Source organism: Lampetra planeri, chromosome 9 (genome assembly GCF_965212315.1).
Source record: "Lampetra planeri chromosome 9, kcLamPlan1.2.h2, whole genome shotgun sequence".
In the NCBI taxonomy this organism is placed as follows: domain Eukaryota; kingdom Metazoa; phylum Chordata; class Hyperoartia; order Petromyzontiformes; family Petromyzontidae; genus Lampetra; species Lampetra planeri.
Window position 1 is genome coordinate 6,452,770 of NC_136115.1, and position 27,999 is coordinate 6,480,768.

The following is a 27,999-nucleotide window of genomic DNA, read 5'->3' on the forward strand; positions in this document are numbered from 1 at the left end:
CGCCGTCACGTGGTGCCCGCTGGACCAATCGCGCGCACGGGATTCGCTCGCGCGCGCGCGCTTCCGCGAGCTCCCTTTAAAAGAGTCCATCTTGACGACGTCGTCGTCATCGTCTCCGTGAGGTTCCTCCTCATCGTCGTCGTCCTCGCTCGTCCGTCCGTCTTCCTCCTCTTCGCCGTTTCACGTCTTCAAAAAGCAGGTGAGCGATAGGCGCACTTCTCCGACGACGACGACCGCGTTGTGGTCTCGCCGCCCCCTCAAAGCCCCGCGCGGCTCTGCCTCGGCTCGGGTTTGGTTTGTTGGCGATGTTCGTCGTCTGTGTTGGGTTGTAAGTCGTGGGGGGGGCGGGGGTGTTGACGCTGCTGTGTCTCTCTCACCATCGTTGCTGGGTTCCCGTGGTTGGGGAGGGTCGTCTCACTCGCTATAGGCTACCCCGGGGTTCGATTCCCAGCCTCGGCCAAGATGTTATTTATTTGAATTTATCTTGTTATTCGCCCTTTTGTGTGTTGTGTTGTGTGGGCTCTGCGAAGCCGCCTTTAATGCCAAAGGGGGGCAATGTTGCTTGTGGTTGGGGCGTTACCGTGGTGTTTGTGTGAAGATGCCGTGCCCGAGATGGCTGCGGTTGGAATTCGCAATTCGACACTGAACGTTTTGCATTGCTTTGTAATAATTACACGAAGTTTTTAAGAAATGGATGTCGTCTTCTTGACAACGCTTTCGTGACTGCGCGAATTCATAATCTTGGGTCTTTCGGTAAAGTCCACCTAGGTGGTTAAAATAATAACCATCTACGTGACTTTGCCGAAAGACCCAAGAATATAAGATATCGTCTTTAATGTACAGTTTTAATTTGGCTTGCCCCCTACCGTACATATTCCTTTATATTTTTTATGTATTTTGCACCGTCACTGGCTTAATTATGTTTATTATTGCATGTTACTGTGGTATTTTGTGCATATTAAGTACGTAGTGTACAGACTTCGTACACCCTGTACTCTACTGTATTATGTACTGTATGTATACACGCCACGGTTTTGACTGCCTCCTAGTGTTTATGCTATTTGCTACACCTGGACTCATTTGTAATAGACACCATGACACCTCCTACAAGTTAAATAATTCGCTGATTTCTGGCCCGCATTTGCGGGTAATGTGGTGCTCGAATAACACGTCGAGTGTCACGGTGCTTAAATAATACACCATGGAGAAAGCTACAATGTTAAGCAAAGGGTGGCTATGGATAATTCATGGTGTCTTGTCAAGTCTGAATTTTGAAATGCACCAAAACAAAGGCACTTTGCTTTGTTGTGAAGGAAGTGGTAATTTCCTTTTTGTTTAAGTGTTTCTGCTGTGGCTATTCACGCCATCCCGTTGCCAATGGAAGACCATTCAGCGCCACTCGTTCAATATGTTAATAACCCACAAAGAGGTACAACAATTGAATAACATACACCTATAGTGGTTCAACCCTTTATCTAGTTGGGCCATTGTAAATGTCCTTCCACCTGCGTATATTATAATGCGTGCTTGTGAATTTGCCTGTTGGGTTCAGGATTTAATGTGTCTGGCTCGGTTCAGTTATGTATTAAAAATCATGGATATGCCCAAATAAGTGTGTTTTTTCTGTTAAAGTATTTGATGACGCAGCATTTTCAATATTATGACCAAGGCCAGCGAGCCCTTTGGGCTAGAGTGTGTGGCAAGCATTTTGTTTCACAAATGTAATGCATGTGTAGTTATAGCAAAATATTTTATTCACGTATAAATTGCAAGATGATACTGAATAGCTTTTAATAAAAACATATTGCATGTGTTCTTTCTACTCTTTCACCACAGAATGAAATGAATTTACTGTCTTGGGGCCCTGTTCGCATCTAAGAATGTAGCATTTCCTGAATGGCGTTAGTCTGTACTGTATTAGCCTTTTCCTCATTGTAGCTGTGTTGTAGAAAGTAATCTTTACCGACCTAAACATGTTGTCGGCAGAAGGATCATTGGCATACAGAATGAAAATGCTGATCTTCATAGTTTTTTTTGCATGACTTTGAGGGTCGTTTTAGATTAATGCAAGTATGGTATGGCTGATATAAAGTGTTTTTTAGATATACCCTTGTTGGCATAAGAGGATGACTTGCCAATTTTAATATTAATGTTAGCTATAATATATAATAGAAATTTGGAATTCAATGTTGTTAATGCATTGTTTTTTCAAATGCTTCACATGAAAGCACAATAATGTTTGTGTTTTTTTATGTTTTGCAGGATGTCTTATCCCGGCTACCCTGGTGGAAACCCCAGCCCTTACCAACCAGCTCCAGGATATCCAGTAAGCTTTAGCTCACTACCACTCGCTTTCACATACATGGCTGCATATGGTGTGGTGAAGGGAGTTGTGGGCATTGGTATATTATTAGCCTTGTATTTAAATTTGGTTGTAACGCACATCCTCACCAATGGCACTCAAGCACTACAACCCTCCCTTAAATTCCAGCACTGTGCTGGTGAGCTCTACTCCATCCCACAGACCCTTACTATTATCGCCGCACCCATACTGTACCTACATTTTGAGAATTGGGGGTTTGACAAACTTGGGACACGGCACTGTAAAGTAAACCCCGGTGCATTATCAATCTGCTTCGTCATGCAGCACTATTCTGTTTCGGACAGCCTTACCATGTTGTATGTGGAAACTTTCCATATAACTCAAGTGACCTAGAAATGCATTTTCGTGCTCAACCATAAATGTTGCTAACATTAAGTAATAAAAAATATGCTGCTTTTTGAAGTCAATCGGATGCAAAGATTTTAATTTTACTGAATGGAATTTAAATGTCAACAACGGTGGAAATTAGCCTGATGTGTAAATGCGGATAGGTGACTGGGCTAGATGGCTCCTCGGTGTTGAAGACTGGTTGCGATGAGCGTCCTACAGAATGTCTAGACCTCGTAAAATGGAACGATGGCAACATACTTGGGGATTTGCCTTAACCGAGGGTGTTGGTGGAAAATGTGACTCAAGTTTGCCATGTCATTCGCTGCCCTCTGTGTGTGTGTCAGAGAACGTGCCGTGCCTCGAGCACTCTGTCATCGGACACTAGAGATTGTATTGTTACGTGTCATTTTATGTTCAGTTAATAAATAAAAATCGATTTTACACTGATTGATATATTTAGAAATCTCGGACATACCAGCAATGTGTTTTCAACGAGCTTTATGGAGCATAATGTATCGGACCGAAAGGGCCCCACGGTCCGAGTCGAGAAAATTATTCGCATAGCATTCAGCCTCAAAAGTTCAACTCTCCACACTACTCTGGCTCTGATTATGTAATAAAAAAACACTTGCCTGGAATCAGTTAAAGCCTAAGCTGACAGTTTTTCAACGAAAAAGTATTTAGGGGGTGGGAATAGTCAGGGCAAAATGGTCCAATCGGCGAAGCTCGCACACGAAACGGAAAGATTGTCAGGGTGTGCCTTTGTGGTTTCCAGTTCTATTTGAGTTGTACAAATTACTGGAGCCTACTTGTGCTCCAGTACAGTACACTGTACTTGGAGATAAACATGCTCTGAAGTAAAAACACATTTCTGCTCTTCAAGAAACATCTCTTTCGATAAGCATTATTGCAAGCCGTTTTGTATACGTGTTTGGTGCTTGTGAAAAAAATCACCAGTAATGTGCTCCATCCCCTCGGACCTCGAAAGCTTAACAGAGTTGAGCCTAGGCAGTACTTGCATGGTCAACTATCAAGCACAAAAAATAAGTGCGCTTGACATTGGGCAATATGTCGAGGTCAGTGCAGCAAAATCCATTGCCATTCTGTACTCTCCTTGCCTCCATCAACCCACAGTGACCAGTATGATGAAGTATGCTCAAATAACCCTCACTGCCTGCCTGGAAGTGGGGAGGTACTCATCTCATCTTGCAGTGGACTGACAATTGTGTTCTACATGTAATTGTTTGGTACATTCTTTTACGATTGTTATAGTAAGATACTCTTTGCCCATCGCGGGTTTTCCCATCGCGGATTTCACTATTTGTGCCAAATCTCCTTGAGGTAGAGCTCGCTGATCGTGTCTCTGTGGCTTGGCCATTTGTGGTTGACCACAAAATGGTTGTACAGTAGTGCATTCTAAAGTACCGTACTCCTAACTGCACTACTCGCAGTGATGCTGGCCGCAGAAGAATACACACACCATAGTCATTCATACAAGTAAAACAAATTTTAACTGCATAATATTTAGAGTACGTATGTCATTAACCGTATCTTTATTTTGCTGTGCAACTTATATTTAATACTGCAGAAATGATTAATAATTTACATTATAAATGCATCTCGTTTAATTTGTGGGTTAATGTAGGGTAACAAAAGGAACGGTTGTCTTACGAACTGCGAACCAAACCCTACTTTTCACAATGCCTTTGAGTTTGCGGTTCGTGAATTTGCCGATTTTTTTATGCTAGTTTCAAGAACATAACCCCCGCAATGGACTAGGGTTTTTGGTGTACTTGAAAATGTATGGGTTGCCCAACTACAATGATTGATGAGGAAGCTCAATGGAGTTTTAAGTGCAATGTCGTATGTTGATGTTGCATTTATCCATTAACAGGCAAAAGCCATTAGTTAACTCTTTTGGTCAGAATTTAATAAATGAGGGAAAGGATAAGTTTATATTTGTAAACATTGCAATCGTATCAGATGGTCGACCCTTAATGGAAAGAATTTGCTATAAAACTCCCACGTGGCTTAACCCCTAAATAAATATGGTTCGATCAATAAGGAGTTTACAGCATGAAGCAGGAAACTCTGACTGTGTATAATATTAAAATGGCTTAACTTTTTGGAAGAAAGTACGTGATTTATTCATAACCACCTGAAGTAGCTACGTTCAGTGCTGTAGAAATGGATGCATTTGGTACCTTTTTGCCAAACGGGTCCCATTTTGTAGCTGCTCACCCCGAGCTATAAATGCTCCGATAGTGCATTCTTTTTACCACCAGCCCACAGGGGATTATTGTGTCCGTCCGTCGTGCGGGGAGGGGTGGGAGGGGTGGGGCTGGGTGGGGAGAGGCGGGTCACCCCGTGGTGCCCTTATAAAACTCAACGTTGAACCTACTCACGCCGGCTTGTGCCCGCCCTCACAGTTTCCCATATTTGCGGAATACACCACGCCGCCGTTGACCCTGGCCATTCATTGACCACGTTCCTACCAGCTCTCTCCGCAGGAATGTGTTTATACTGTTCGCCTTTTGGCGTTCTCTGGTCTGACACTTGAGACTAGGCCCTAAAGAAGGCTTCTGTCTCTGGTGTAGGCCAGTCAGATAATATATGCATCGTCTATCAGAGCATGTTTGTTTCCATGTTCACCATAAGTATGTGTTTTTTAATCCTTGCAAAAGGTTTCTGTGGTGTTTTAACATCTTAACACCTGTTTTTAGTGCCAGAAAGGGTAAACATTTTTTTCATATCAATGCATTTATCACTTGGATAATCTAAACTCGTATACCGTACAATAATGTATAGATTGACAACTGGTGAAAAAATACTATACATTTTATTTCCTGGAGATAATATGCTTATAAAAACATATCCCATTGGTCTGAAGTGGTCAGTTTCAACGTTTTAAAAATTTAAAAGTGACTTAAAATCCCATTATCCGTATGCAAATGCATATTTTGGGTACAATGGCTATTCACTTATCATAACAAATAACTACCTGTTATAAACACTATTTGTTGCTTCCCTGATTATTTTTACGTTTGCAGCAAAAAAACAATTCATCAAGCACACTTGTGCTCACATCCGTTTATCTCGCTAAAAGGCTCGAATTAACTCTGAAGTTTTACTGTTACTAGGTGGGGGACTGGCTGCAGTGTATGAAAAAGTGGCCTGAAATTTCAACTGCTTCCACCAGGAGTGGAATCCTGCATTTTGCAGTTCTCATCCCCAGCGTGTGAGCCACGAAGGGTCCTGTGACAATATAATGGTGCCACGTTTTCTTCTAACCTCCCTCAGGGCGCTGCCTACCCCCAAGTAGGGCCAGGCGGATACCCGGGCTCAGCAGCAGCGTACCCTCCGGCCGGGGCCACATACCCTCCCGGAGCCGGTGGCTACGCACCTGCCGCTGGGGGGTACCCACCCAACGCAGGCGCTTACCAGCCCACGGCAGGGCCGTACGGGCAGCCTCCGGGCTCCTTCCCTCAGTACCCACAGCAGCCTGGAGCTGGATACCCAGCTGCCGGGGGCTACCCAACCGGACCGGCGGGATACAACCCGTCCAACCCAGGCCAGTACGCGCCGCAGCCCGGTGCAGGTGGATACCCTGGCGGAGCTCCCTATCCCACGCCTGGAGCTCCCCCCTATGGCGCTGGTCCTCCAGGCCCCCAGTATCCAGGTATGAACAGTTTTGTATCGGCCATGTAGTATGTATTTATTGTGCTTAAGAATTTCATTTGTCGGTACAGCATCTTGGAAATGTGCAACCTGCTTTGGACTTTGTAGTCAGGTATACAGTAAAACCCCGATTATCAGAACACTTGGTAATCTTGACTTGTTTGTGTGTCTTGGTTTCATTTGGTTTTGTGTGACTTTTATTTTTGTAAATGTAGAAGATTACATTTTTTGCAGCTAAGCTCACAGCAACACTGTAGGCATTGGTTGATCAAATTGTATTAGTCACAAGGACTATCATGTTTTGGGCTGATCCCAAATAAAGACAAAGTTTCATGTTTTCCACATGAAAACTCATGATTATGCACGTGTATTGCACTCGTGGCAGCAATACCGATTGTAATATATTACTTGATAATTTTTATGTTGCATTCTTTTAATGCTCTTTAGTCAATGCTACTTTGACCCCCACTTCTATCTCTACTGGTCTCTTGCTACCACTAGCGAATGTCATGCCATCCACTGGCAACTTCACACATTGCTGCCTGTCTTCTACTGAGAGATGTAATGCAGCTTTCCTTATTTTTCCATTTCCATGGTCCACGTGTATTGTCCTTCATTCCAGCCGACTGATTAAAATAGAGTATTTACTGTTAAAAAAAAATCTCAAGTACAGTAATGTAATAAACTTTGGACTTAATTCCACTGGTTTATCTCAAGATATTGTTTAAGTATGCACAATAAGAGAATTTTAAGAAAAGGGTTATTTTTTTAGGGAAAGGAAATGCTAAAAAGCCAGAGGGACTTAAGATGTTATAGTAGAAGTGCAAATGTAGCTGCTTTTTGGGAACGAAGTCATAAGTAGAATCGAAGAGAAATGTATTGAGCCTGGACTGCAGATGGCCAGTGGAAGAAAATTCCGGAAAGGGAATTTGACAGTGCCCAATGCTATTTTCAGCTTTTATAGATATAAATAATTTAGAAAATACGTTTCACATTTGCATTGTAGTATCTGTACAGTAAGTACTGCATTCCTATTCTGGTTGTTTTCCTGTTAAAACATGTGTTGCTTTGCACGGCTGCACGTGCTGTCAAGCTAAATTACCTGCAAATTTAAGTTACTATATCTACAACATGGAAAAACGCCAGTATTTCATACTACATAAATTGCCGTGGCAGTTCCAGTGTGAAAACAATGTGGGTATAGGAGGCAATATCATTCCTTATTGGAATCACAGTTCAAGTATTGTGTTTGGGAGAGCAACGGAAGTTCTTGATGCGGTATCATTTGCTGATTTCATGGAACCTTTGCCTCATGTCTACTGGTGAGTTATGCTGACATGTAGACATGGACATGTTTTAATCTGTTATAAATCTTGCAGCTGAAAAATTTTATGGGAATGAAACATTGGTTGGGTTTTATGGATATTGTGCTGCTTGCATATGTGGGGTGCCATGGTGGCGAGATGTTAACTACCTCGCTTGGTATGGAGGAGGTCGTGGGTTCGATCCCAACCATAGCCCCTGTATATTTTGGAGTTTGCATGTTTTCCCCGTGGTCGCGTGTATTTTTCTCCCGAGTCCTCCAGTTTTTCCCTCTACATTTAGAAATGTAAAGAGTCACTTAGTTGAGCTATTTGTGGCAAGGTCGCTTCTGCAAAATAGCTATATAGCTCTGTGCCTTACATGGTAAAATAAAAATAGTAATAGTTTTGTTGCCAGAAAAAAGGGGAAAACTTATTATCATATTTTGGTACTGGCAAAGGAGGTCCCATGATGTAGATGCTCACCCCGAGCTCTCATTACTCTAATAGTGCATTGTCTTTGGTCTGTATGCCTCTTGGCGTCCTCTGGTCTAACACCATTTGAGATGAGGCTCAAAAGAAAGCTGTCACTGGTGTGGACCAATCAGTTTCAAGGACAATGCATATACTATCAGTGTTTTTTGGTTTGCATTCTGACCACAAGCATTGTGGTTAATGCAGACATGATTCCTTGTAAAAGGTTTCAGTTTGGTGTTTTAACATCTGTTTTGTTGTCAGAAAAAAAGGGCAACCTATTATATCAGTAATAGTTTAACCCAAGCTATTTTAAGCACACAAACATGTTAATATGCTTTTGTAATGGTGTCGAGCTGCTGAAATACCTAAGGAAGTCTATATATAGACTTATACTGTCTTGTATATTTCTTTGTCACCATTTCACCATCTGTGATATCTTGTAAAAAAGTGTTTCTATTTTTTTTACATGTCCATCACTTTCGCTTTCTTTATTAACTGGTGCAATGATTGCTTCCATTAAAGCAATGACAGAGTTTGAATAAATGTATTAATGAATACATTACTGAATACACAAATGAAGGTTGTTGATAGGCATTAGCAAGCTTAACCCACCCCCATATCACTTCAAATGCTTAGTGGATGAATGTGGCTGTACCTTTTAAATAAGCTCCCAGTAAGGTAGGTGGAGCAGAAAATATAATACTTTACGGACTTTTAATTTTATGGCATAATTATTACATGATGATATATTTGTTAGAAATCTTCATACAATGGTAATTAATTTCCTATGACTAAATATCCAGGCTTGAGCACATATGGTGCTTTAATGGGTGACCATATACAAACAAGTTATCATCTTGGGCATATGGGGCTATGTTGTGGGCAGCAAAGGACAGTGCAGAAAGATATGTTGCTCTTCTTATATTCTCCCATGCCTCTGACCCACATTGATCAGCTTGAAGTATGGTCAAAGAATCTCCACAAGCTGAACTAAATGGGGAGGCCCCTTATCCAGCAGTGGATTCCAAAAAGGGATGTACACATGCGAGAATTCATTACTAAATGTCTAGCTTACTAATGAATGGTACCAAATAGCCCTGTCTACAAATGTGGTTTTGTAAGTCTATGCTGACAAGTTGCCAGCATGGGAATGAGGTCCTAGTTCTGCCAAGTGACTGTAAAGAATAAGCACATGATAATGAAAATGTGCAGATTTAGGAGTTTATACGATTGCATTAGGTATTTTTGTTTTCAGTAAGTCCGCTTTATTGATCACATTGGGAGAAGGAACAAATAGAGGAAAAGACAACATTCTATAGCCTGGTTTAAAGAGTCAATATTACCATCACTATTGAGCAAATTTCTGGATGTAGATAGCATGGTTTCATCATTACTTCACTGAAAATTTTGAATGGTGTGGGTCTTGCAAGTGACCAGGATTTACTCAACACCTTGGAATGTTCTCTGATGCTGAAATATGAAGCATTGTGGCATCGGAAGTTTGACCAAGTTGGTGGATTCATAATACCCAGGATCTGAAGCAAGAAGGATTTTAAACCCAGATGACCCGCTTCAGCATGGTTGCAGAAATAATTGTCAAATTATGCTTCTAAAATATTCCAAGAAAATACAACTTGTGGAATTGTATTCAGAAGATGCCCTGGAGCACGCCCATTCAGGAAAACCGATTCGCAGGATTTTCTGATTTTCTGCGAGTTGAATTCCATGCTTCAGCCAAAGATTCTTGGCAAACTATTTTTGTTGCACCAATTGCTATAAATGTCATCAGGTCTGGATTTATAAAGAAAATTGATTTAGTTTAACTCTCAGGAAATGCCCTCAACCGGATGTTATAGTTTTTCCAATTGTTGCTCAGCCTCGGGCTTGACTGACTCAATGTCTGAGATGTCTGCTGTTTTAGTTGAGTGACTATTTTGCTTCACGTGGAATCCTTATGCAACTGCTGTACAAGAATGGAATGAATTTCAAGAATTTCTACCTGGACTGGAGATGACATGAGAATAGCCTGATGAAAATCAGAATAGCCTGTTTTTATGAACACATCATCATCAGCATCTTTCCCAATGTGCTTTGTAAATCAAACTGCTTTTCAAGTGTTCATGATTTTTCAACTCGGTATATTGTGAAAATGCCTGATGATATGCAAGACACAATGAACCAGTTTCAGATAATTGGGGTTCTACTGTATATGTACGCTGATGAGAATTATTGTACAGGTTGCATATTATTCATTGAAAATACTTAAACATTGTACATCCTGGGTATGATCACTACCCATGCTTTATGCACAATTACAGTAATAGTGTTTTGAATTTATTTATCTTAATCATGCAATTGTTTATAGAAACTTGGCCAAAATATCACATTTGTATCATTGCTAACAAGTTGTGTTAAATTTTACTTTGATCTGTAAATAAAACATACATTCTTAATGTCTTTCAAACAGGTGGATACTGAATCCAGTGCCTCCCCATGAAGCAGATCCTTTATTAATTGTTAAGCAACCTGAATGCCTTTAACTCTAGTCAGCCGTGAAACTCAAGGACATACTTTGAACAATATTGCCATGATATGAAATGGTGCGTCTTTTTAAGACTATAAATGTTCTTTATTGTGATTACAAATATTTGGAATTTAGTGTACATACTATGTTAGATTCCAATTATAGTTTGTTTAGGCACTTTAAATAACTGTAATTTTCACAATATACACAGGTGTCATATTTTGCTCATGAAATACCATAATACCATAATTCTACTCAGCTATACCATTGCTACATGTACTTAAACATGTTTTCCTTATTGTCCAAAAATATTTAAACTAAGGTAAATCACAGTACTATACAGCACACATTACTTTGATTTTAATATTCCCTATATAATGTTCAACCTTTGGCCAAGAAGACCTCCCAAAGCCGTCAGTCCTGAGGGTTATTTGACCATACTTCACCATTCTGGTCAGTGCTGATTTGAATACTGTCAGTAGCTAAAGTAATGTGAAATGGATTTATCTTCAAATTTTAAAGGAAACAAGGCTATCTCAGTAAATGATATGTATCCCAAAGTATGCATGGTATATGAGTACAGTTATGATATATTAAAAAAACTCAAGGTTAATTTAACTGAACACCCATACATAGCTCATAATGATTGTGTTTTGACAGACATTGATAACTAGTTGGTGAATATCAAGTACACGTGTGTGTGTGTGTAATATATGTGTGTTTCATGTATTCTGTGATATGTCTTTGGCAGTGATGTGAATACAAGGGAGGCACTGTTGCACAATTATCTTTTTGCATGCATTTTTCAAAGTCTCTTACAATGTTATGCCTGCAGGCAAACATGTCAACATGTGTTTTATTCCCCAAACAGTGCATCCCCTGACTTTTTATCTTTATGGGTGTTAAATTTCTACTTGCAGAATTACAATGGGGCACATATAGCCAAATCAGAGATTATGATGACTTGGGAGTAATTAAACGTTTAAGGGGTTTTCATTATTGTTTGAGGGATTTTTTGTAAACATTCAACTGAACCCATTATTGCTTAAGTTCCGAAACCATTTCACCCAATTCTGTTGATATCCTGTACAGGAAAGTGTTGCAAATTTATATCATTCTCACATGTACAGAGAGATGTGTAACCAGGCACTTGGATGTTAATTATTCTTAGTCCAATTTCTGTCATTTGATTGTCCACTGGCCCATGTATTTTTCAGCAAAAAGGTTCGATTATATTGTTGATGATCCAGTTATATAAACTACTAATTATAGAAATATTTAGAGACTTGCTTACAATCACCTCCGATTTAGTGCGGTTGGCTATGTACAATGCGAAAGAAGTTCAACATGCATAATAAAGTCCATTTAACCTGGGAATAATTATGGCATTTTGATACCAACAAGAAACATACATGGTAATCTACTTCATGGATAATGAGTTGGCTATGAATATTTTCAACAATCTGATTCCCCAACTCAAATGTGAAAGATCCCATGTAGAGTGTAGCAGAAAATGCTATATAATCTTCTCAACTTTCCATTACTAACAGTAATTGCCCGAGACAGGTCCGCTTTGAACAAAGTCATTTTCTTCGGTAGAATTTAACTTTGAAAGTTTGCAAATGATTAATCAAAATTCCAAATATCCATGTTTTATATACTTTGTTTTGCCTGGTGCTCACAATTATTGCTAACTAGAACATATGGTTATTGTCGAATTTTATTAATCGTTATGCAAGTGTGGAAATTATGTTGATCTGGCCCTAGATTAATGCTACAAAATAATAGTTTAATGTTGAACTCTTGCACCGATTAAATTAAATATACACGCCACAAAAATTTTCCACGAAATATTTTGCCTTGATTTCATTGGGGCTGAATATTGTATATAGCTTTTAGTAAACCTGTTTTAATTAATGCTGTTATATTTAAATGGCTGTTCATTCGAGCATTCTAAACCAATTGCATGCATGTATGCCATTACAAATATATTGCAAAAAAGCACACGACTACTCTGGCTCACACACCTAGCTCTAGTTCCACTGGTGCCAAAGATCGTATGCCATTTAGAATGCACTAATGTTAATTTTAAATGACCCAAAGCTTGTCTGTGAAGTTGCGTTTTTGTAAAGGCATTTAAATTGAAAAATCACGCTGTTTCTGGCTATATGGTAAAATGTCTCCTCAAAATTGGTGTTCTCGTGGTAGACTTGTGGCATTAATCTTGTAATCAAATTTTGCTGATTTAATGTATCTTGGTGTATTTCTTTGCAATTCAATACTATGTAATGTTTAGAAATTTAATAAATGAAGTACTATACTGATCTGTTGCGTGTGCTTCCTTTTTCCTTTGTATTTTCAGTAGGGGTTTAATGAATGATTTTACTTAAATGAGACTACTTTCTCACAGCTGGAAATTCTATAACATCATTTAAAGGTCATAATGTTAATAGAATTGATTTCAGCTGACAGCGTTTAGCAGCACAGACATTGTCAAATTTTACTTCTGAGGTTTTATCACAAAAGAGTAACCACAGTGTACCTGAAAAAGCAACATAGCTCTTCAATGGATAAACACGTGTGTGCAAAAGGGTCCTATTTGAATTATTAAAACACATAGATATGTGCAGTATAATACTTGATTGCCAAAGCCAGTGAATGCTGTCATGTATTGCATTTAAGGTGGACCCTCGTGAAGAATGTTACATTAAATATTGTGAGCCTTTAAACCTTAATTACTTTTAGATTTGAAGCTTTCGTGACTGCAAGGATTCAATTTTCGATTTAAAGCTTTCGTGACTGCAGGGATTCATCTTGGTTTTTTCGGTAAAGTCACGTAGAAGGGAAGTAATAAAATAATGAAAATAAAACAATAGAATGAAACAATTCTCACGACGTTTCGGCCACAACGCAAGCAGCCGTCCTCAGGTGAAGAATGAGACACTTCAAGCTAGGAACTTACATATAAGCTGGGTTGGGGGTGGTAGAAGAGCGCCTTAACAAAAAGAATGTGCATATCAAGATGAGTTTGGCATATACATGGGAAATGCGCAGGGGGCGGGGGGGGCTTCAAAGTCATACCATGCCCACGCACTATGCAGGATCAAGAGCACCAAGGGGGGGTGCAGGGATTAGCATTAACAAAGGAAAGGAATGCCAATGATATGTAGCTGCAGTAACTAAACAACACCGTAGAAAATTAAGGTATAAACTACATACAAAGACTAAAATATAAACTGCATAGCACCATCAGTATACTTACTATACTCTACAATAAGCTGAGTTACTAACAGCAAGTAATACATTACAATACTACGTCGTAAAAGTTATATAATATGCTTCCATCTAAACTTTATTCTCTTACATCAACCGAGCATATACCGTACTATATACTGCCATAGATAAACCCAACATTAAATTATATACTGTATTGCAATAAACCACATTTCAAAATAACACTATGTATTATTCTACCTACCCTAATGTGTATCAAAATGGTTTATTACGTCCTTCCAATGATTGCTAAGCCAGAATCCATCTTCTCGATTAAAATTGTCTGTGTTTGTATATGTGGATCGCCTCATGAACGAATCTCATGATAGCCAGGTGGCTTGCAGAGAACCTCTGTCTTGGAGAAGTCAATGTCATGTGAGCCCACTGAGTTGTAACAGTGATCTGCCACGGCTGAGGTGTTTGTCCTACTCTTAGTTCTTTCGGTAAAGTCACGCAAGTAAAAAAACGAAATAAAAATTTATAAAAATATTGCTTTTATTTTTATTAATTTTAATTTCATTTTTTTACCTACGTGACTTTACCGAAAGAACTTATTTACTTCGTACGAGTTTGCCATTGTTCCGTATAGCTCACTTACGTGTTATTTGGTTGTATGGTCAAAGGTGGTGTTCGGCATGATGTGCAACGTTTAGCTTTCAGCAATTCAGCTTCTGAAGAAGCTTGCAGTATTTGGAGTGAAACAGGACATCATCCAGAACTATTTGTCGTGCAACCCCAAAGCACATTGAAGAGCTAATCTTGACTTTGTTACAGACAGTGTAATGCAATTGCACACTAATTGTCATTTTTACAAGTGTTGGGCTGAGTGTGCAATACATGCAGATGTAATTACACATGCTGAATAGTATTGTTAAAGCACATCCTTTGAATAATATAATGCCAAATTAGATGTTTTATAATTATGGGCAAAGTATTTTGAGAGGCAAATATACTATAGACTCCATATGTTTCAAGATATGATTTGAAGAACAAGAATCTTGCAAGGTTTAAGGATAAATGAGCAAAACACAACGTACTTGGAACTTTTTTTGCACTACTGGGAAAATGATGTATATCGTGGCAAACTTTAGGGTACTAAATAGAGGCGAGCTTGAGTAGGTTGCAGTGTTTTAAAAAAATGTAATTTGATAATTAAAAGAAACATACGACTATACTTTTTAAAGAATACACATTTTTTTTCCATGTTTATTTCCTACTATAACATATTGGACATCTGTACACTGGCATATAGAATAGACCTAAAACCAAAAATATACAGACATGGAAAGACGCATTCTGGGACTTATTGAGTGAAAGGAACAGATCTGAGACATGCAAGTTTGGTATATCTTATGAAAAGTTGCATTTGGTCAGGACACATCACATGATGATGGAATGACAGCCAAATGAGGGAATGTATTTGAGGATGATAATCATGTATGTGGAGATGAGATTACCTCTTATGGAGGCATGAGATTTATTATGACATTGCAAAATCATGAAAAATGGCAGAAATTTTGGGAGGCCTTCATCCAGCAGTCGATTGAGCATGTGCTGCTGATTATAATGGAAACCGATGTCGTTGGCACTTTTCTTCAAATAACTTTATTCGCCTTTCATCTTGATACCTAATTTTGCCACTTCAGAGATTAATGCAGACGGGTTAAGAAAATACCTTTAGAAATAATATACTTTGCTGTACAATAATGTCTTTATGTTGACGTGTAGAATGTGTGTTTTCAGTGACTGATTTTATTTTTGTGTTAATATTCAACATGAAAGTAACTCCAATGTAATTTCATTGTTGAATATACAACCAAAACATTACACAAATTGGCAACATGGGATTTCACTTGTTTAGTAGCTTGTTTACACCACCCCTGCCATGTTTTAATAATGTGTTAGATGCCTTGGAAAGCTCTGTTTTGCTTCTTAGCTAATGCTTCTGTACTCTGCTTTGTTTTGCTATCTTTTTATGTGTCTCCTATCTTCATCTCCAGGGCTAGACCTACTCTTCTGGAAGGGTTGTACATCCACTCTCTCATCCCGAGACATTCGTTTTATTTCACCTTGACTGGCAATCCCAGATGGAGTGTTAATTTTATATTAATGATCTGTACAAAAAAGTGTGTGATCCTCTCGTCTTTGACAATGTAATTAAACGTTAATGGAAATTATTTCCACATTGGTTAATACATTCTGCTTCCTGACTGGCCTTTTGCATGTTCAAATTGTGTTTTTATTCTCGTACACCATGTATTTTTAATTGTGGATTAAGATAACCGAAGCCAAAACTTGAACATTGCCCCTTGGTTTGCCAGCCACTGCTTTTGCAGCTTTACCTTTTCATTGTGAGAATTTTGGCACAGTCACACATGGGTGTGCAATTTGTGTATTTGAGTGTGCACGTTTTATCGATGTTTTTGTGTGTGTGTTCATGGTCTAAACTCTAAAACGTCATGCCAGAAAGTATTTATGGATGCTAATTGAATGCGGAGAATGTCATATTTTCTGGAACGGGGCATTGTGACCCATATACCCCTCCATGTTTATTAATGTGAAATAGAATGCTGCAGTCCATGTCCATAGAATAGCATGGACCATTCTACATACAATATATACAGTAATGTTAGTGTTCTAAATGTAATGGTTAAAAGTTAATCCACCAGACCAATTTCTTTAAACCATCCAACGAGTTAATCCATTGAGTTCAAATGCGCAACCTACAATCGACCAAACAAAAAAAACACTTGCAAACCAATTTATAAAATAACTTGGTTTTGCTTTTTAACCAGTGTTTGTGTTGACTTAAAGCTTTCATGACTGCCAGAATTAATATTCTTTCGGTAAAGTCACGTAGATGGGTTGAAAAAACATAACAACCTATCTTGTGACTTTACCGAAAGACCCAAAGAATATAGTGTTTGTGTTTTATAAAAAAAAAAAATCCTAAGTTATTGGTGGGAAACAGATATGCTACCTTTTTCAGTAAACAATATTGCTGAAACCTTTGTCTTTATTATTAAGAAAAAAAAGCTCACCTTACACTTATAGCAGGCTGTTGCAGAAGTTTCAATTATTCATGAATATAGAGTTTTAATTGCAGGATTAACATTTTGTAAAGCATGTTCATGTGAAATTCAAATGTTCTTCTCCAGGTATACATTGGCCGCACATTGTATAATGAATGTGTATACTCACTAACAATGCATTGAATCAGAAAGTAACACATTTTCAATATTTAAATTATTTTAAATACCACTGTAATAGATCAATAACATTGGATTGACGTTTAGTTACTTTCTGATTATTGAGAACGGCGAATTGTGTATTGCTTTTAAAGGATTTGAACTGGAAGTGGTCTCTTGCACAAGGAATTGCTCGCGGTTGTGTTATGCATGTTTGGTGAGGTACAATGCCACTTGAGTGGGAGGGAGTACCGCTGTACTCGATTGTGCCTCAACTCCCGCGCGTGTGTTTTGTGTAGGCCCTGCTGCCGGTGGCTTTGGTGGTGGATACTCTGCGCCCCCTGGAGGACCTGGCTATCAGGCCGCCCCTCAACCCGGTCCACAAGGTAACACTTGCTCCAGCACAGCGGATACCTGATGCACAAATGGAAAAGAAAAAAATCCCCAGTGTACGACTGGTCATCCAGAACAGACCATACAACATCACAACGTGATGCCCAATGCACAAATACGAAGGAAGACATTGCAGCGATCCACTCCGCTGTTCCTGACATGGTTATCTGGCTTGACCACCGAAATGTGAAATTGTAGTTGTTGCTGCATCTACATCAGTCGTATGAAAGAAGTAGGAAATCGAGACCCCATCGTACAACGCAGGGCATGTCCTTCCTTCACTGTTGGCTGCGGCACACATTCAACGTGAGACTGCTTGTAAAATGCAATCTGTGTTGGTTAACAAAAAATACAACCGATTTGAAAGCTCAGTTTTTTTAAATAATTCATGGCGTATTGTCAAAGGGGTTGGTATGCATGTTGTTTGCAGGCTGAAATTTCTAATTTTTTCATAATTGCAATATGATTTATTGTAGTACACGTATCATGAGACATTCAATATCTGTAATAATTGTATACAATTTTAACAAAACAAATGTTCAGCCCCTTTGTAAATTCTCTTCTGGTTGCATACCTCTCCACCTTACCTGGACTGTGTGGGTTGGTGACACAGAAGCCCAGGATAAGTTCAGGTATCACTCACCACTGATGTTAGCTGTAGCCAGGAATTGATTTCAGGTCATTAGGTTCTTGACCATACTAGAACCACTGATGCTACTCAATCCTCATTCATGGTCACTCGTTAGAATTATTGTGTACAGACACAAAGATTCTTCTTATTTTACCTAATTTCCATGGCAGATTACAACTGTCATACAACAAGTTGTATGACATTTATATATATATAAAACGCCCTTTGTCCCAGGGCTTCTCACAGCTCTTGATATAAAATTAGTCATGCAGTCATTTCATAAATCTGCAGTTGGGTGAAAGTCTCACCACGAGAGTTACCCGACCACGCTCCACCGCCCTGGTCAGTGGGGGTTGGTGAAGGCGGCAAGCATAGAGGTGTGAGCACAGTGCAACAATTAACGCTGACAATGTTGCCCCTACAAGTAGCCTGCAACGCCAAGTTGTGTGCTTGGCGATCAGCCACCCTAGCACTGTCCGAGCTCAAAATCCTTGCCTAGCTTGCGAGATCTGACAAGATAGGGTTCCATCTGGGTTATGTGGTCATAGGCATAACATTAAGTGAAAACAAGTGTCATAACTAATAATGTTAATTAACTCCCCACAAATGACAATGTTGTATGCGAGCTCTGCTTTGAACAACCTTATTTCCCAGTGCATTGTTGCGAATTTGGGTAATGGGTCTTATTTTTGCTCGCGAGATGGCGCTCTTATCACTCGGATCCTGCGATTTCAGCTTTGACTGGTTGTGTGTAGGTCGAAATCCATTCACGTATATATTGGTATTTGTGTGTGCGCGTGCGTACAGGTGGCATGTACCAGAATCCCCCGGCATCATATGCTCCTTCAGCACCTCCTACTCAGCAGCCATCTGGTGCTTCCTACGCACAACCAGCCTACCAGCAATCCCAGAGCACCCCTGCTCAGGTGTGCCTATCCTGGCTGACAATAATAATACTACACACTGCTTCACACTGATTGAGGCCAGCTGGGAAGGTGCTGCCTAAATCTCAGACGAGGTAGTAAAAACCTGAATTGTTGTGGCGCAATTCATAAAATGTAAAATTATTAGCCAGTGTGTATTATACAGCATATTTTTTTTAAATTATGCAATGTTCAGTGACTGTCTTCATGTTCGACGGCGAGCCAAAAGCCTCTGCGAGGATGATCGGAGTTTGCGTTATAGTTCATGCTGCTTGAGATCGGCAATGTGTTGTTCATTTGCGGCAAGCACTTTGTGTATAATAAGTGTGACTTAGTGATGTATGCCAATGCAGCTCGGCGAGCACTGGACGGACGCGGTACGAGCCGTTGTGTGCGTGAATCTCGTCTCAGGTGTCGTACCCGAGTGCTGGTGGAGTAGCACGAGGCACAGTCCGTACTGCATGTAACTTCAATGCCCAGGATGACGCTGAGGTGCTGAGACGTGCCATGAAGGGCCTTGGTAAGCCGTAGTTTACATCAAGCACTCCTGATATATTCCCAGATAAATTGTGTGGTGATAAAAATGCACTTCTGGACACTACACAAGTCGACTGCTATCCTTGGACACTCATCCCAACTAGTTTTAGCAGCGGGATGTAACACCTGGCTATGCTTGTTTAATTGTTTGATTTCTCAACTGCTTAAAGTATAATTCATGATTGGTCATGATGGTGATGTGCTGGATGATTACATGCTTTGTGTGTGTGTGTTCATAAATATGTATTGAACTTTACACCTACATATGTATTCAGCATCTTAAAGTTAAGTTAATTGTGACCATTTTGTCTAATGTTCACACCAATTCAGACCCCCTATATCCAAGGACATGTATCTGCCTTGTCCATGCTTTTCAAACGGGTTTGAACACATTCCTGCGGAGTTGAGCTGATAGGAACGTTGGGTTGCTCGGTCAATGGCCAGGGTCAACGGCGGCATGGTGTATTCTGCAAATATGCCCGACCTGTGAGGGTGACCAGCCCCTCCCCTCCCTGCACGACGGACACAATAATCCCCTGTGGGCTGGTGTAACCAGGAGGTTCCTACCAGTAAGATGTGGTGCTACCTATACTCTTTAGGCTGCAAGAGAGGTTTTGGGCAATAAATGAAGTACAAATGCCTTCAAGATAAAATATTGCATTTGTTGTATTTTATTTGCTCCTGGCACAGATCTAAATATATTTCAGCGCTTCAATCGAGGCAAAAAGTTACATTTATACCACTGATGCTGCCCTCAGCTTTAACCTGAACTTTTAGGGATTGGTTGGCAAGTCATGTGAATCAATGTTTTGATGTTATTGCCAGATTCCTTTACTCGTAACAATAAATATTTTTTGTAATGCTGCTTTATTTTTCTATTTCTACAGGCACTGACGAGAGAGCGCTAATTGATATAATTGTAAATCGTTCCAACGATCAGCGACAGAAGATTAAGCTGGCTTTTAAAACCATGTATGGAAAGGTGAAAACAGCACACAACCATGAAAAGCTTTTTTTCTGCCAAAAATGTACTTGTGGCCAAATAAATGCTTTAGTTATATGAACTCGGAGGTTTTTGTCGTCATGTAAAATTTTTATTTATTTAATTACACATCACTAATACTTTTCACAAGTAGCACATCAATTTAAATAATGTAACATGGTTAAACTATCTATAAAAGTGATCTTCTATAAATCGCATTATCCTATTCTTTTAACTTTTTTGGAACTGTAAATGATCGTGCTTATTTATATATTTACTTGCATATTTCCTTCTCTTTTTAGGACTTAATCCGAGATCTGAGGTCGGAACTGAGTGGTAATTTTGAGGAAATAATTTTGGCTCTTTTCATGCCTACCACATACTACGATGCTTGGAGCCTCATGAAGGCAATCAAGGTATGGCGTTTCATTTCAGTGCACACAAGAAGTCGTTAATGTCTTGTCGTAGTGCTTCCATAATGTTTACGTTCATAGGACCCTATGTGGATTGATGGACAAATATTAAGGCAAATCTAGTGGATACTGACTTGGTAATTATCAAAATGTTGGTTCAAATGTAAATTAACATTTTACATTCATTTAGCATTCAGTTTTTGTTTTCTTTACTCTTACATATTTAATGATGCAGTCTTATACTCTTCAAATATTATATTTAGAAATCTGAACAAATAATTAGGTAAATACTAAAGGTATATATGCCGCGATACCGTATTAAAGGGTACCATTTTATATTGTGACCTAGGATTTGTAGAACACAAATGGAAAAACTCACATCTGACTTTTACTCTGGATCACTAATATTCCAGTTAGATTTTCGCTTTTATGGTTAGACAATTTGCATCTAGTCAATGCTCCTTGAACTAATAACATTATTGTTGTTGTTTTTGTTCATTTTAGGGAGCTGGCACGGATGACAAGGTCCTCATTGAGATCATGTGCACACGCACCAACCAGGAGATTAAAGAGATTGTTCGTGTCTACCGTGAAGAGTTTAATCGCACACTGGAGAAGGACATTCGCTCTGATACCAGTGGACACTTCAAACGCCTCCTCATTTCCATGTGCCAGGTACTTTTTTTAAGGCATTCGTTTGAAACGGTTTAGATTTTCAGAGGGAGCCCCCCCCCCCCCCTAATGTGTGCTGTTTGCATATGACGTTGTGCTATGTGATGAAAGCAGAGGGGTAGTGGAAGAGGATTTGAAGTTCTGGGTGCAAAAAATTGAAAGGAATGGGTTGAGGATCAGTTGGACAAAAACTGAGTACATGGTGGCAAATTTCAGTGGAAATAAAGCAGAAGGATGATTGCAAATTGGAAGTGACCAGTTAATAAAGACAAACAAACGAGTTTAAGTAGCCGAGTGCAATGGTGTGTGCTGATAGATCACTAGAAGGAGAGATGAGAACAAGAACGAGGGCTGGATGGCTGAAATAGCGATAGATGACTAGTGGGGTGTGCAATAAGAGGGTCCCAGTTTGGCTGAAGGGAAAAAGTGTACAAAGACGGTGGTGAGGCCGGTGCAGTTAAATGGGAACGAGTGCTGGGGCACAGAAAAGAGGAGGACAAATCGATGGCAGTCACAGAGATGAGGTTGCAGTGGATGTTGAGTTTCACCAGGAAGGACAGGGTGAGAAATTAAGAAGTGAGAGGAAGACTCAAGCTGGTAGAAATCTCAGAGAAGATTATAGAGAAAAGGCTGGTTGTGGTTTGGTTATGTGGAAAAGACAACAGGAAAATTGTGAGTCAGAAGGTGCAAGTGATGCAAGTGGAAGGAAAGATCAAGAGAGGTAAGGCATACTCTTAGTTCTTTCGGTAAACTCACGTAGGTAAAAAATGAAATTAAAAATTTATAAAACAATAAAAAAAACAATAAAAACATGTGATTTTATTGTTTTATTTTTATTAATTTTAAATTTCATTTTTTACCTACGTGACTAAAAATAAAACAATAAAATCACATGATTTTATTGTTTTTGTATTGTTTTATTTTTATTAATTTTAAATTTCATTTTTTACCTACGTGACTTTACCGAAATAACTAAGAGTATGAATCCTTGCAGTCACGAAAGCTTCAAATCTAGAGGGAAGGCAGACTAAGAGGTGGGGTGATGTAGTGCCATCAGACATGGTGGCCCGAGGAGCGGAAAGAGAGATGGTGCAGGACAAGGCGGCATGGAGAAGCTTGGCAAGGACAGAGGACCCCACATGAGTGGGACAAACGCGTGGAAGAAGAAGAAACAGTTTAGATTTTCACACAAATTTATTCTGGTGTTTTGCATACATTTCTCTACTGTGTTGTTTTTAAACGTCGTATTTGGTCCGAAATAACTTCCTTATAGAGTAATTGTTTGTACTCTACATTGTTTTGATACCTCTGAGTGGGGGTGATAATACATTTAAAATTAACCTTTTTACCTTAAACCTTTAATTATCTCAAATACTCATTCTGGTGCCTCAACATGTACTGTATGGGAGGCGTGGTCTAATTAATAAATGATGCCGCCTTTTTCGATTGCGAAACATTACTTCCTTACATCAGAGATCCTTAAATAGTTCCACAGGGCTTCTAGCCTGCCGAAGCTATTCACTGGCTAGAGTTACAGTTAAAGGGGGAGAAAAATAAAATGACCTGTTGGCATCCTCTGGTCTAACACCTTTTGAGATTAGGCTCCAAAGAAAGCTGTCTCTGGTGTGGACCAATCAGTTTCAAAGACAATGCATATATTATCTGAGTATTTTTTGTTTGCATTCTGACCACAAGTATTGTGGTTAATGCAGACATGATTCCTTGTAAAAGTTTTCAGTTTGGTGTTTTAACATCTTAACACCTGTTTTTGTTGCCAGAATAAAGATGGAAAACCTATTCTCAGTCTGAAGCATTGTCAACATCCGCTTGCATTTGATGTCTGTTAACCAAGTGAATCCATTGGTATCAGATCTGTCAAACACGTGTGACTGCAACTGAGTACGCCGTCTTCATTGGACAATGTTTATATGCACACAGGGTAATCGTGATGAGTCCCAGACAGTGGACATGAGCAAAGCGCAGTCCGATGCGCAGCGACTGTACACTGCCGGAGAGGGAAAACTCGGAACCGACGAGTCGACCTTCAACATGATCCTGGCTTGTCGCAGCTTCCCACAGCTGCAGGCCACCTTCAACGAGTACACCCGGGTACGCTCCACCTGGACACCATCTCAGAATCGGAATTCTGGAGGCATCCGATGGGCTATGAAGCTCTTTTTCACAGATGTTTACGAGTATTACAGATGTCCAGTCGACGTATGTCCCTGTGTTGCCTGTCCACGTACAATACGACGTCACGTATCCAACCGTCACGTCTGTCCAGACTGTTTCACCGCCCACAGCCAGTATTGTGCTTGGTGTAACTGCTATGATTGTCTATAAATGTTCACATATCTCTGACCGTTTCACATATCTGCCTGTACATCGATCCCCAGTGAGTCGGACACATTATGTTTTACCGTACATGTCGTTTGTTTAGCAAGGCATGTAATGATACACTTTATCTAAATGTGTAAATTCTGTCCATTGTTGTCTTGTAACGGTTAAAAAAGGTAAAGATTCCTTCTTTAGCAATGACTTGCAAATACAAATGAGGTATTTATTTACCTGTGCTCTTTGCAGATGGCGCAACGTGACATTGTGAACACAATTGACCGGGAGTTTTCTGGTGATATTCGTGACGGCATGAGAGCTATTGGTAAAGCACCGTACACAACCTTCTGTCGCAGTAACGCATCGCATAATACGAGTAACAATAAGCTACATTTCCTGAAGTGTGCACTCTTTAACCTCGCTGCACCCTGTGTTTCCGTCTGCAGTTCAGTGCGTGCGCAGCCGGCCGGCGTACTTTGCCGAGAGGCTTTTCCATTCCATGAAGGGGCTCGGCACTGACGACTCTGGGCTCATCCGTGTCATCGTCTCTCGCAGTGAGGTGAGCGGCACGTCAACTCGTATAGTGAGCCCAGCTCTAGTTTTAATCAATTCCTCGTAGCAGAACATCTTATCTTACATAGATATACATATATAGCGTCTTATTCCAAGGCACTTTGCAGCAATTGTTAGAGTGGGGGGATATTAATAGTGGTGGTGTCATTATGTTGACAGGAGAAGAGGCTGGAGAGGTTAAAGAATGCTTGGGGGTTGGCCTGTGGTCGTAGCTGGGGGTGGGGGGGGGGGGCAGGAAGTGGCAGTAGGATGTGCCTGGGAGAAGAGATGGGTTAAATTACTCACAACTTAGTTAATTGGGAAGCAACATAGCAAATTATGGCCCCAACTGCCCAAACGGCAAATTGTTTCACTGGTGCTGCGTCCACCCTCCTCACAGTAACAGCTGCCACCGGGGTTTGAGATGCACTCGTTTGGAGACGTAGTTTAAATATAAGTGACGACAATTATAATAAATATTTTTGTGAATTTATTCTGACTTTATTCCTGCAGATTGACCTGCAAGACATCAAACAAGCCTTCCTGCAGCAGTACCAGAAAACCCTGTACACCATGATCCAGGGGGACACGAGCGGGGATTACAAGCGCATCCTGGTGGCCATAGTGGGAATGAACTAATGATGTCTTGCAGCACTCTCGACACGCACACATTGGTCACAGGTACACATTTACTCTTGAGCAACTGTGTATACAAATGTACACGCGCATGACAAATGCTTCTATGCGTTAATAGAATTTTCACAACCAGCACATACACTAACAGGCTATAGCTAATGTCATTGTAACCAATATGACTGCAAATAGCCTGATGAAATGCCAGCACTACTGTTGAACCATTCACATGACCTCATTGAAATTAGTGTTTTAAAGGTGCCACTGGTATCTTTAAATTAATCGTATTATCCTTCCCGTGCCAAATTCCAAAATAAATATAAGATGGCCACAACAGTTGGTTAATGTGCCTATGATTTGTAAAGGGGGAAATATAACATGAAAAATTGTTGACCAATTCCAAATATGATTATTGCCTTTAACTTCAGCAAAGTGATTCCAAACGTTAGCAAGAATAGCAAATCAAAAGTATTTTTTTTTAATTATAATTTAAAACACTCCACTCATTGATTAAGCTTAAATTTTAACGTTAACTAATTGTGCATATGAAATTATACTTTTTTCGGTTGCAAAGTGGAATGCTACTTCTCGTGTCTTCATTAATGTAGATGCCATTTATCATGTGAACCTATATTGTGACAAATAAGTTTTAAATAAGTTGAATCAAATTGTCTGCAGATACCTGGGGTGAACTATGATATTAAAATCAATGGCAATAACACATACATTATCATGATATATTTCTTGGATGAACTTCCATTACGAGTATCTAATGAACGCTTATGAAATAAAATATTAATTTGGTGTGGGATAACTACGTAAAATCTGTTATCTAAATTTCGATATTTTATTGTATCGTGGGAATTTTGGTTTAGTTGAAGCTAACTCACTGAATATCTACTCTATATGTACCATGTATCAACATGTTTTAAGAATGAGATGCTAAGAAAAAGTGTTTTTAAAATATATACATCAACTTAAATTTTGATTTAAAGCTTTCGTGACTGCAGGGCTTCATATTCTTGGTTCTTTCTGTAAAGTCACGTAGAAGGGAAAGAAAGAATCAAGAATATACATCAACTTGTTTTGTGCTTATTTTCAAGTCACTTACATTCTAATCGGTTTGTAAACAACAGCACATGTATTGTTATTGGCCAATACTTATAATATACAGCCCTTTGTCAATACACTGCTGGATAATGGGCTCCACATTGTGGGTTGTGGAGATTTTTTGACCATACTTCACCATGCTGGTCAGTGCAGATTGGTGAAGGTGGTTAGCACACGTGTGAAAGTATCAAGTATTACAATGGATCTTTGCTGCGCTGCCCTCTGCTGCCCACCGCATATCCCGCTGCCCATAACAGCCTGCTGTGCATGGTGGTCGCAGATCCCAAGCACTCGCCCACACTAAAACAATCTTGAGGTCTGACAAAATCCGAAACATTCTGGATAATTTGGTCATAGTCCTGTGAATTACACTGAATATAAATGCATATATTTAATTAACATCCCATTCTCAAAACGTAGACATGTGTATATATAGTGTTGTATAATGTATGTACAGTATATGAATGTTTATACATAGCGTGTTACTATAACCAAATATCTTGTGCTCCAATGGTATAAACATTAATTTAATCCCACCACACTTAGCTGCCAAGTCTAATGAGTGGCCATATGAATCGGCAGTAATCCAAAAGCAACCATTCAAAGATAAAACAAGATATGGTATGGTGAACTGTCAATCAACAGTGTATAATCTATAAACAATTCCCCTCCCATATTTGCATCAATTGTAATATCACTTCTGAGCCAATGTTCTAGATTTAACTTCTGTAGAAAATCATGAGTAAGTGTATACAACTTTACAGTATAGTCTATATTTTTTAATAATGTGTTGTGGTGTACAAGGTAAAATGCATGAGCCACTCCCGCAGCTCTTGTGGAATTATTTTCAGTTGACTGATCTTAGTTGTTTTGGTGCATATGAGGAAATTGTTAATGTAGTAAGTATAGCTTAACAGGTATAAATGGGTAAAAACACTTTTAAATAGAAAACTGTACATTTTCAGCCACATCAGTCTCAATCGTGTAAGCCAAAATACACAATCCTGCCCAAGTGTTGGTTACGTAACATTAAATGTCCGTGATGTACGTCATATTTTCCTCCAGTTTATTTCTACAGTTAAACTAGCGAGTTCATCACTACACTGGCTGTTTCTCAACACTTAAATATTAGGGGGTTCTTTATATGTTCTAGATCTCAAGTCGGCTTCCAGCAATTGTAAAGGATTGCTGATACTTTTGTGTAAATGCACATTTGAAAGGTTGACTTAAGTTGATATGATGGCAGATGGAATGTAAGCAGCTGTCTTGTGAATGCCGAACTTATTGGTGCCATCCAGTATAACATTTTCCCATTTAAGTGTGCTCAAAATATTAGTATAAATGTATTCTGCCATATTATGTCAAGTCATGCATTGGACAAATGTCATGTGCCTTTATAGTCAATTCACATTGGTATCATTTTGTTAGTTGGAAAATCATTTGATTTTCATTTATATTTGGTGCATATTTGATTCAATTGTATTGCCATTTTATTAATAAACACGCCTGCATGCTTACAATTATTGTGATGATCCATTTGATTTTTTTAACAGTACAATTGTTGAAAAAAGAAGCCAAAAAGCTAGAAAATATAACGTTATTTTTAACCCCAAACAGTGTCACATCTTCAGGGGCAATTTAAGTGAATTGCTTAATATGATGTTT

The 27,999-nt window shown here is 39.3% G+C and overlaps 1 protein-coding gene across 1 annotated transcript; it reads left to right on the plus strand.

The window, feature by feature from the left end:
* The first annotated feature begins 75 nt into the window (after window positions 1–75).
* LOC144720630 (annexin A4-like) lies at window positions 76–27,854 on the plus strand. The gene is made up of 13 exons (XM_078597526.1): window positions 76–199; window positions 2,263–2,326; window positions 6,014–6,392; window positions 17,454–17,540; window positions 18,986–19,104; window positions 19,513–19,621; window positions 20,526–20,620; window positions 20,923–21,036; window positions 21,538–21,708; window positions 23,644–23,814; window positions 24,289–24,364; window positions 24,486–24,598; window positions 25,105–27,854. The coding sequence occupies exons 2-13, from the start codon at window positions 2,264–2,266 to the stop codon at window positions 25,228–25,230; spliced, it is 1,623 nt and encodes a 540-aa protein (XP_078453652.1). The 5' UTR covers window positions 76–199; window position 2,263; the 3' UTR covers window positions 25,231–27,854.
* Window positions 27,855–27,999: the final 145 nt, after the last annotated feature.